Genomic DNA, 11233 nt, shown 5'->3' with positions numbered 1-11233 from the left:
GCCGTTTACCGGCGTTGATCTCCGGGAGATTCGACCTCCGAATTTTTGTTCCTTTTACCGCCCCCTCGCGCTTCTGACCATCCTTGCCCTTTCCCCTCCTCTTCGTCGTGTCCACCGCTGTCCACGGCGGACGCAAGCAGACCCGGTGCAACGCGCTCCTGTCTTCCTGAAAGAATGTTCTTGCTACGCCAAAACCATGGGAAACACCCGCGGGCGTATTGCGCACGGGCGGGTATTAGGGGTACTTCTCCTCGGGGGCGGTAGCGAAGCGACCATATAATGTTCACCGCCGACCCATCGCCGCTCTGCCGAATCATAAATATACTTGTGATGGATCTGTGCGAACGACAATTCTCGTTATGACGAAGTAATCGCAGAACAAAATCGAAATTTGATATAAAAGAAAGCTAGGTGTGCCAATAAATGTATAGTTATCAGTAAATGACATTGAATTTTCATTCATTTAGAAATGTAATTAGAAAATATTTACAATAAGTGGTTTAAACTTTGTACGTAAAATTATTGATATAATAAGTAGCAAAGATTATAATAGGGAGTACGAGAGAAAAAGACTAAATAAAAGAAAAAGCATATACAGAGACATTTTTATTAAATCTGTAGACATACATGAGTTATCAAAAGAATACGAACAATATTTATAATTTTTTCGAAGTTTCAAATTATTTTATCAATTTTCTAAATTACTGTTTATTTATATTTTTCAATATTTTTTAATTGTTAGATGTTTATGAATTAAAATAATTATCACATCGTGTGAGCAACATTTTGTTCACATGCAACTGGATTGCAGACTGTTAACACATGTATACGTTTCTCTTTTCCATATTTTCGAAATATGGAACTTTATTGCGCCACAAATGGTTTTAAACATGTTCATCACATGTATACTTCAGGATTCGGTGAGCGGAAGATAATAGCTATTCCTTTCATTATTTTGCCGATTTTATGATTCTGAAAACATTTCAATAGCTCTATACTTGATATGTGACTACGCGGTCGTGTGGTCACCATCTGTAGACACAGCTGTATGTTCTCCATTCGAGAATCTACAAATCCATATGGCCAATCTGCTAGGATTAGCGCGTTTTGCGTTGTAAGAGCCGGAATTACCGTCTACCAGCTTTGTTTAATTCGTGCGCTAAACGAAATCTGCATTAAGTCTGCATTTTTCTTTAACCTGCAGTTTAATTTACAATTTTTCATGCAGTTATAACTTTCGTCAACGAGATTGAGATGAAGGAGAGCCTCGTCAACAGAAAAAAATTCATTCGTGATCTTTTAATTTCATCGTCTTTGCAATTCTGTCAGAGAAACTCGAACACATGTTCGCATATTGCGGGCCGCATTTTCGTTGCAACGAGTCCCGCGTTTCGTCTCGGCAAGTCGGACTTGTCAAACCAGAAATTGGCCGCGCATCAGCGTAACTGATCAAGGCCATCCGGGACTTTTTATTTAATCGCGTGATTATTTTCCCACGCTTTTAACTGATTTTTTTGTTCGATTAGTTATAATGTGCTTGAAAGCTGCGAATACTTCTCTATAGCAAACAAGATAAATAATTCGCTTTATTGCTATCTTCTTCTCGTTAACGAAATTTAATAATATAAGACTTGAAAGAGAAATATTATTATAGTGAATTTCTGGATACATAAATCGTATAAAATATAAGTACGAATGTGATTCAATATAAAGAATTTGTCAAAGAAAATAAGATTTTAAGACAAGTAATACATTCTTATACCTATATTTTTATACGATTAGGTAAATGTTAGGATTCTAATCGTTAGTCAGTACATTTATCAGTAATTCTTATAATCCTTAATATTCTTAATATGCTTTCTCTTAATAACTAGAATATTTTTTGGACTAAAATATTTTTAAAATTGAAGTTATGCATGTACATAGAAATGGTTGAGGAGAAACAAACTGTCACTTACCTATTTATAGTAAGCTATCTCTCTATTATTGTGAGCGTGTGATTACCTATAATCGCGGAAAATTTAAAAGAATAAAAATAATCGCAATTTAGAAGAATTCGAAAAATGAGAGGAACGCGATTCCATCTTTGACTCAAAATTTGTAGGTAATCATCGATAAACGGTTTTTCTCGAAATAAACGAGTTGGCACATTCTCTTGCGAAACGAATTGCTCGGCTTTATGACATCGTTCTTCTGACACTGATCTTTTTTTTCAGAGCTTTTGGCCGTTTCAACTTACTGCATTTTCGGTTTCCGGAATCTACTAATCGGAGAGGTTTCTGGAGAGGTTTCCTGTCTACTTCTGTGAGTAACAAGCACCGACAACGTCTTGGCATAGAAATCAAAGAATAAAGGAATGCACCTGCGCTTCACGAACGACACTTGGATGCATTCTAGTGATAATCTTAAGTATGATTCACTGCATTCCTTTTTCTTTTTACTATGCCTTGGAATTGGTCGGAGCCACTTTCGAACGATAAATTTTAAAACACGCACAGAAAATTTCGTACAATCTTGATTACATAATTCCAAGCTTTATATGCAATTACATTTCACGAGAAAATTAAAATTATCAACACAAATATATATCTGTTGTAAATAAATTAAGTAAATATAGATTTAAATTTTGCATGTAAATTACGGTATTTAATTTAAAAGTAAATATATATAACATATTGTTTTGCTTCTCGTTGCTCTAGGGCATGACTCACGAAACGTGAGAATTTTCAACGAAAATATTATTGTTACACGGCTTCTATAAACAGAGTGTAATCTGTGATATTCTCAGGATTCGATTATTTCAATGAAGATTTCTTTCGATAAAGTATGTTAATCGAGATAAGAGTCTTCGCGTCACCTGTCGATTAAAAGTTTTATCGAGAATTCTATCATTATCAACTTACTTTTGAGTTACTTTATCAATGATTAAATTGTATATATCTTAAAGTAAAGACGGGTGGTCTGATAGCAGACTTGAATATTTTCATCATATATACCTAACATCATATATACCTATGTTCTGGATTGTTATATTATTGAACATCAATTTTATATTATGAGATTTATATTCTCAAAGTTCAAATTTATTTTTATAGATAAAGAAAAATTTATTACGTGTTGGTATCTTAAATTAAGATACGTCAATGAAGATAATTATCTTTGTCGATTCATTGTTTTTATCGAGAAATTGGTTAATCCACCGATCGTACCATTCTTGCGAATTCGCTGATAACCTCGTGGTCTGATATTTTCCATAACAAACAAACGGATCTTGTCAAACATTTCACTCTTTCGCGGTGTATTTATAGCGCGTTGTAAAAAGCTCTCGAATCGCGGCGAATATCGGTCGCGCACGCGAGAAAAAGAGAGCATTAATGACTGTTATTTTGACCGGCAATTTCGCGCGCAATTGCACGAGTCAACTCGCGAAACAGACACGCCCGTACTGAACACGGGCGTCGCCTTTCAATTCGGATTCAAAAAGCAACCTCGGCGCCGATCTCTCATTTCCTTTCGCTCGTAATTTGCACAAGTTTCAATAAAAAGAATTTGTAATCCTCAGAAAAACATAATTTAAAAAATTTTATAATTGAATTATAAAAATTAAAATTAAAAGTTACATATCTGCAGAACATAAATAGCTAAGCCATTTACGATTTATAATATTTTGTGTCTTACTAATTATTAATTAATTTTTTATTAACTAATTAATTATTTTACACTTTTTCTTATAATTTTTATCAACTGATTGAATCTGGAATGATAATTATGTGTATTGACTTGAATATATTTGAAGACTTGAAATTACCTATTTAATCACGATTTAGATCATCGTGTGATAATTATCATCCTTAAAGATACCACTGTGAAAGATAACAGCAACAGCTTTTTCGCTCCCTCAATCTCGGCACCGCGAGCATCCTCGTAATAATAGTAACGCTCCACTCGGGAGCGGAAGTCAGACGACAGCTGGTGATTGCGAGGGAGGATACCGGGGGCGGGGGAGGAGGAGACGGCGAAGATGGTCGCGTTAAAGGCGAGTGGTGCACTAACTCGGGGAATGCCATGTAATTTACGTTAACAGTTAACACGCGAACGCGCGACGGGAGGTGGCCTTTATCTTTCCTCGCGACACGTCACTTTTGGTGCGTCGAACAAGATATAGTATTAATCCCATATATGGGTCCCGGAGGGAGAGGGAGACCGTATTATATTTTTTATCAGTCCATATTGCGTTTTAGCTGGTGTTCTACTACGCGAAAGTTAGTCCGGGTTGCTGCAATAAACAAATACTTTATTCAATATACGCGCGCGTATCGGTAAAAATTTCAATATATAAAATATTTGATAAAATACATAAATAAAAATAACGTAATATTCGACATGAACGGATGAATATTTATATGGCGGATTTGAATTTATTCTTGCAGAATAAACCGCGCTTGCCACGTAAAACATTTCCATATTAATGATCAATAATATTCGAATGATGGGAAGCAAACGCCGGCACCGAAAATATGCCGCGTCGAGTGACACGAATCTTCGTCGAACACGCGTTTCCAACGGGAAGCCACCGCTTGTCGATTTCGCGCGATTCACGCGCGAGATCGATTTTTCCGCAGAATCAGCGTCGGTCTCGCTCTTATCGCGCGAATTTCTTTTTATACGACCGCGCGCGATAAAAGCTTACACTGCGAGGCGCGCGCGTGACGCGTTAAACGCATCCGATACGCATTACGCGATAACCGACATACGACCGAGTGCGTATCAGATCGGGATACGAGTGCTCGCGTACTCGCGCACGAGTGCACGCACGCGAGCCGGATAACGATCTTTTCTCATCGTCATCGTATCCGCGGTGTCGCTTAATCTGTCCTTAGACCGAGAACGATCCGGTTCGGTAAAGACCGGAGAAACGTTATCGTGACGATTGTTTGCGCTCCGTTATTATCGTCATCGCAAATCGCTTGAAGAGGATGTTTTGGTCTTCCGCGGCAAATGTTGAACAACAATATTTTATATACGATTATTATATTATATATAGACCATTTCTTATTATTATTCTGAAGATATGCAACAATTCTGCATGTCTTCAGAAAAAATATTGTAAATATTTATAAATGTTTATTATATTGTAAAGTTTCATATTTACAATTGTAAAGGTATTTATAAAAAATTCTAGGTATAAGCAGAATTTTTTAAATAAGTTCTGCTTCTATTCTAATGTAATTAACATGTCTACAGATGGATAACGTTATAATACGATTATGCGAAAAATGTGCTGGAGCAAAAAATGACGTTCCATAAGTTTCTCGAAGTGTCTTTATTTAATATATTAACGTTTATTTATTTCAATCGCTTGTAGAGAAAGGACAAAATTGTCGACTTCGCTGTTTCTGTGTCGAGTCTTTTTCTGTAAGAGGAAAAAATATCCCGTATTCGAGAACACTGGGTTTGTTTTAAGGGGTTTTCCCTTTCCCAGATGAGTAGCGCGACGAAGTGAAAGAAATCACTGTTAACGGACGCACAAGATGCGCTGCGCCTGCTCGTGTCGTTTTTAGAGTTGTGTGTGCTTGTACTCGATACCTCACGGCTTCACTCTATCCCATTATCCCCGTTCTCAACTATTTTTCTCAAGTCTCGTCAAACATCCTGAGACTGTTTCTCGAGAAAATCTCGCGAGCAAAGATTTCAGAACATTAAAAATTATAGATTAAATCCGATATTTTAGAATCCATTACATTCTACTTTAATATTCCTAATTGACGGGATAGAAATTTATTTAATGTCCTGCGAGATAATATTTGTTCTTTAATGTTTGTGTCGCGAGATTATAAATTCGCGACGCGTTATAAATTATTTAGAAAATTTTGAGTAATATTCGCAAATTCTTTATATTACTGTTATATTTTTTAAAAGAGATTGTTTTATTATAAACTTAAAAACACGCTAATAATTGATTATTCTTAAAATTAAATATTTTTTTAGATTTAGAATTATTTTAGATTTTTATATTTCAGAGAAAATAGAAAAATATTAATACATATATGATAAATATATGACACACATGCGCGATAAAGACTATATTTTTCTTAAAAGGGACATTTCTCTGAATGTTGTGAGACACACTGCATAAAATTCTACTTTAGGTAATTTATTGTCAGAGGCGAGAACTGCTTGACTAATTGAGAAAAGTTTACCAACAATAACCAGAACACATAGGTATACAGTAATTGTTCCCTGACAAATAATGGGGCAGAATACGGGGACAATTGAAGCATGTCACGCGTGAAAAGCCTTGGCCTATCGATTTTCCAGATTTAACAAACCAAGACAACACATGTGACACATCCGCTAATATTTAACGTGTTATCTCTTACGCATTCACGCTTATCTCGTCAGTTCATTGATTCACACGGCTTCGGGAATATCGTAGTTCTCGATATTCCCGTTAAAACTAATAGTAGAAGATGAAAAATAAATGGAAAATAATATATAATCTATTTATTGTATAAAACATGATGTGAGTTTTTAAAAATCTCGTAATATATTAACGTTTCAGTATTTATTATATTAAAAATTTTATTACCTTACGCTAATATAAATATTTTGTCGCATTTTTTTATATTGCAATATTTTATTAATATATATTTTATATATAATCGCGATTTCAAAGCAAAGATCATTAAATCTCATTATTATGTTATATTACTCGAATAATATAGCTAAAAAACTTTAAAATCTTTTTTATATCTAATCTATGTAATATTAATTTCTCTCTCTCTCTCTCTCTCTCCCTCTCTTTTTTTGATGATATCCTTGGCAATTAGGAGTCGATTGGATAGTGGTACCGATACTAATTGACCGTGGCAGTTTTTCGATAATGAGGATCGCGTACATGACCTACCTACGAGCTAATCGACCAATCGACTCGGCGTGACAGAGGGTCGTTAGCGCGTCATCGCGCGGAAGTCCAGCCCCGACCCGGCCCCATATAGAGTCACGTCGCGGTGCCTTATGGCGTAGCCGGCAGCCGCAGCGGGGTGTCGTTCTATATTTACGGTGACGGTAACATAACGATGCGTGCGTGAATACGTGCGCGCGTGCGTGCATGTATGCATTTGTGCATACGTGCGTGCGTTCACCCCGCGAAAGTAATCGTGGCGCGAGCGCGACACACGCTTCCTGCATTTGCCTATATCGCTTCCTTTTGGTACAGCCCTATATCGCTTATTTATACGAGAGCCATTATCCTCCTACTTCCGAAGAGATCGAGCTTTCCCGATCTCTCCGGTAGATCTTACAACGATCGGGATTAATTTTATCGGAAGAAAAATTCTCTAAGCTGTCGTTCAACACGATTTTTCAATTTTTCTTACAAGTTCTTGCAATTCTGAAAATGTAGCTAAATATTCGGGTAAAGTTTAAAATAACATAAAACATATAAAATAAAATAATAGACAAGTTCTATCATATCATTATCTCAATTTTATCACTTCTGAAAAAGATATTTTTATTTGCCTCAGCATTTGTTAATCTCTAATCATGTTTATATCTTCTTGTTGATTTTTATCGTAAAAATTTGATTTGCTTTGTTCTCGCTTTCGCGAACGGTATTATTCTCGTAAAATATGCGAGATCTCGTTTCGCAATAAAAGCGTCAAGAGTCCCCAGGTGCAATCACAGGCGTGTCCGCGTCAGCACGGCGAAATTGCATGTCAGCCGCCAATAAAATTAGGCCCGGCTTAATAAGATCCGATTTCACAGGCGCGATTAGACGGGGCGGCTGACTTTTCTCGGCGGATTGCGAATGACAGTTGGTGCAATAATGCTTGCGTGGGCCGGGCCCGCGGGGGAATGCCCGCGACGCGACGCGTAGGTTACACACCGGGCACATCGCGCGCGGTATCTACGAAACATATGCACCGATAGGGGTGCGTCGAAGCCATCAGGGAAACAAGGCGCGCACGTAGCCCTGATGCGTGTCAGCCAGATGTTCCCCTAAAAGGGCCAAGGAAATTCCCAAGGGTTCTCGAGGCCGCCCTCGTCTCGTGGACCATTTGCACATGCCTTAAGCATACCACGCAAAGTTCCGTTTCTTCCCATTGGTCAGCTCGACGGAGCTCGCTTACATTAATAAAGAACTCAAGATATTCGCCTTTTTTTTCTAGATTTTTCTTTCCCAGAAACAATTAAATGTACTACGAGGATAATTCTTTTTTAGGAAACTTGAACAAAAAAGAAAAATTGATTGCATGCAAAATCAAATTTCGTCTGTCTGTAATCTGGGAGAGAAATATTATATAAAAAATATTATACTGAATGTGTAATATCGCGTTTTGTGAACAATTCATATTTATTTATGTTTATATTAATGCATATCAATTCAGTTTATACGAACCCGCATTTACATACTAGCTTTCACAGAGAATATAAAATCTGATCGCGCGCGGCATACGTAATAAATTGTCATTATCGCTGCATGAAACATTTTCATCGATGCAGAAACGGTTTTTGAAAAATCAAGAAATCCTGAAAAATTCTGAAATAAATGAGTTATTTTGGGAAGGGTATATGCATTCTTCGAAGGATAGAAAAGTTCTTGCCCAAGACGCCTTTCTGTACTCGGTTACTTCCAGCCAGATATACATTGGTGGCACAATAAGTCCTATCGCGTTGACATTCCGTGGCTGTCTGAGTCTGAGGTTGACCGCCCGCTGGGGCACTCAAATTCTATTATCCCCGCCATTCTCCGCGCCATTCTCGTCGCGCGATCCTGGCGTCGTCCTGCAATCGACCGACAGCCAGGGCGACCCTCCTGCGAGTGGCACGTGAAGGATACCGGCATGCTAATCCGGCGGGACTTCGGAGGGTAACCAGATGGCAGGTCCTCGACTAAATCCTGCGCCACCTGACAAGCAGCGTCAGTCAGATTCGTCCTTTCCTATTCCTGCGCCTGCGATCCTGCGACGGGATAAACAAAGAGAGAAAACGATCCCGACGCCTATTCATTACGCGGTCTCTCGAGGCGGCGATCGGATTTATTATTTTCCGTGAACTGACGCGCTCGAGCAAATTATTTCTAAACTGAATGTGTTTTATTACCTACATCTTCTCGAACGCCTCCGTTTTAAATGATTATCCCAATGTATCATTAAGATAGTTGTTGCCTTAAGTTATATCGTTGTATACTTTTTACATATATGATAAAATTGTGTAAATGTCAAATATATGACGGCACGACCGATGATTAATGCCGAGTCTGATAGTGTAAAATGCGCGCGCATGCAGATGCATATATCCTCCGCTTATTTGTCTAGTCGGGTTACCAAAATTACGCGATGACGAATTCGTCTGATCTCGCAATGCCATTCCACTGTGCTTCGCATCTTCAGTGTGTCACGATTCGTCTGGTAGCCGGTTGCTATGGCCAAGGTACACCTGCTCGCTGCTCTCATCTGCCCGCACGTTACCTTAATAAATTTTGTCGCTTTACCCGCAGACCCGGAGAAACGACCGTAATCTCTTAGTGGCTCTTGTAACATTGGCATTCTAACGTATTTCTCGAAGGCATCGTGTTACGTCTCTCTCTATAATTCGCTGAGAATTATACATATATTTTAACGCGTATTTGCGTGCACGCGCGTGTGTGTATGTGTGATGACAGATTCATGTTTACTCAAGTTTATTAATTTGTAGAAGATATACAACAGTCCCGCGGTTCACCAATTTAATTTTAGCGACAGATATGAAACCGGTTTCGTCTTTAATTAAGATTCCAAACTAAAAAATATGTATTTTGGAAAAGATATGAAATGCATTTTTTTCAAACTTGTATATTTTTTCTCCTATTTCTCTGTGCGAATTCTCTGCCAGAGTTTCCTAATATTTATCTGGCTGAGAGAGAATGAACTTACAACCTCGTATTTTACACCGAATAGCTCGAACAGTTACTTTCGCCCGTGGAGTTTCCAACGAGAACGTATCGTCGCTCTCGGTATCGGCATTATTGTCGCGCGCGTTTCCGATGCAGAGGAGCGACGTGCATATGCGCGCCGGAAAAAAAAAACGCGCGGAAAGGACAGAAACGCAGACAGTGCACACAGCCGCGTGTGCACGCCGCCGCGCGCGCCGTGTGTAATTTATAATCTCTAAATATTTGATGGGCGGACCGCCGCGCGCGCGTCGCATCGCGCGCGCGATAGCGCCGGCGAATGGTGGCCGCATCTGCGCCAGTGTCGGCTTCAATTATTAAAGCTCCGCCATATGTCCTCTCCCGGGTATCTAATCCGTCCTACCCAACCCCTCTTGCCTCACGGTCTGCCAGCATTGACCCCCCTTCTTCGCGATTCTCTTCCTCGCGCGCGAGCCCGCGCGAGGAAATCGTAGGAGTGCCGGCACTCCTGAGACACGACGGCGCAATCTCGAAAGTATCCCGCTGCAGAATTAAGCGCCGCTTAAGCGCAATTAATTTATATTACACAGTTATTGCCGTATATCCGTACGGAACTATAGAAGTACGAAATTTATTCGTCAATAAATAAAAAAGACCAATTCAATCAATAATTCCTAAAATTATTACTCGCCGTTTTCCGCATTATGCGTGAAGTGACCCTAATTAATTACGCTACCGTAAAAATTTAATCATTATGTTTTCGTCCGAAAACAATTTTGTTATTTGAAATTCTAACTGGATATTAACCTTTTCTGGTAAATTGTTCTTGCGCCGAAATCCAGCCATTCATCTCCGCCACGTTTTCGTTCGGAATAATGGGGGAAGATTACACTGCATGCGCGTCGGGATCTCTTTATTATGCTCATTTGATCGTGGGCGTGACGCGATTGGCGCGATATACATGCGCATATATATACGCGCGCCAGTTGGAAATTCATGGTGTGTACACGAAATTTCGTAAATCAAGAGCGGACGAGGGACGCGCCCGGACAGCTCGCGTGACAGTATGGATACGCTTTGGCCCTGCCGGATCCCCGACTGTATCGCTGTACGGCGTGTAATTATGATCGGATTTGACGGATAGATGTGAACGGACGTGCGGGCCGGTCGGGATCGGATGGTGTTCACATACCCGGCCACGTACGCGGTCGCCGTTTAATTCAGGTAACGCGATATCCGCGCGCGCGATAGGATCGTGCGATTGCGACGAGGAGATGGGAATCGCGCGCGACGCGAGACCGCATCACCGCCGTTCGTTATCTGCGATCTGAATTCCGC

The 11233-nt window shown here is 39.4% G+C and overlaps 1 protein-coding gene across 3 annotated transcripts in view; it reads left to right on the top strand.

Moving 5' to 3' along the window:
- Window positions 1-11233, top strand: part of LOC105459977 (homogentisate 1,2-dioxygenase) — a 118566-nt gene that overhangs the window by 31484 nt on the left and 75849 nt on the right. For all 3 annotated transcript variants that reach the window (XM_011706381.1, XM_011706380.1, XM_011706379.1), the window contains one exon: window positions 2217-2304. In XM_011706381.1, coding sequence (XP_011704683.1) covers window positions 2217-2304 — 88 coding nt within the window. The remainder of the gene's footprint in view (window positions 1-2216; window positions 2305-11233) is intronic.

The sequence above is a fragment of the Wasmannia auropunctata genome, unplaced genomic scaffold (assembly GCF_000956235.1).
Source record: "Wasmannia auropunctata unplaced genomic scaffold, wasmannia.A_1.0 LD333485.1, whole genome shotgun sequence".
NCBI classification, from domain to species: domain Eukaryota; kingdom Metazoa; phylum Arthropoda; class Insecta; order Hymenoptera; family Formicidae; genus Wasmannia; species Wasmannia auropunctata.
The sequence above is the reverse complement of the archived record's forward strand: the minus strand, read 5'-3'. Positions and strand labels throughout refer to the sequence as shown.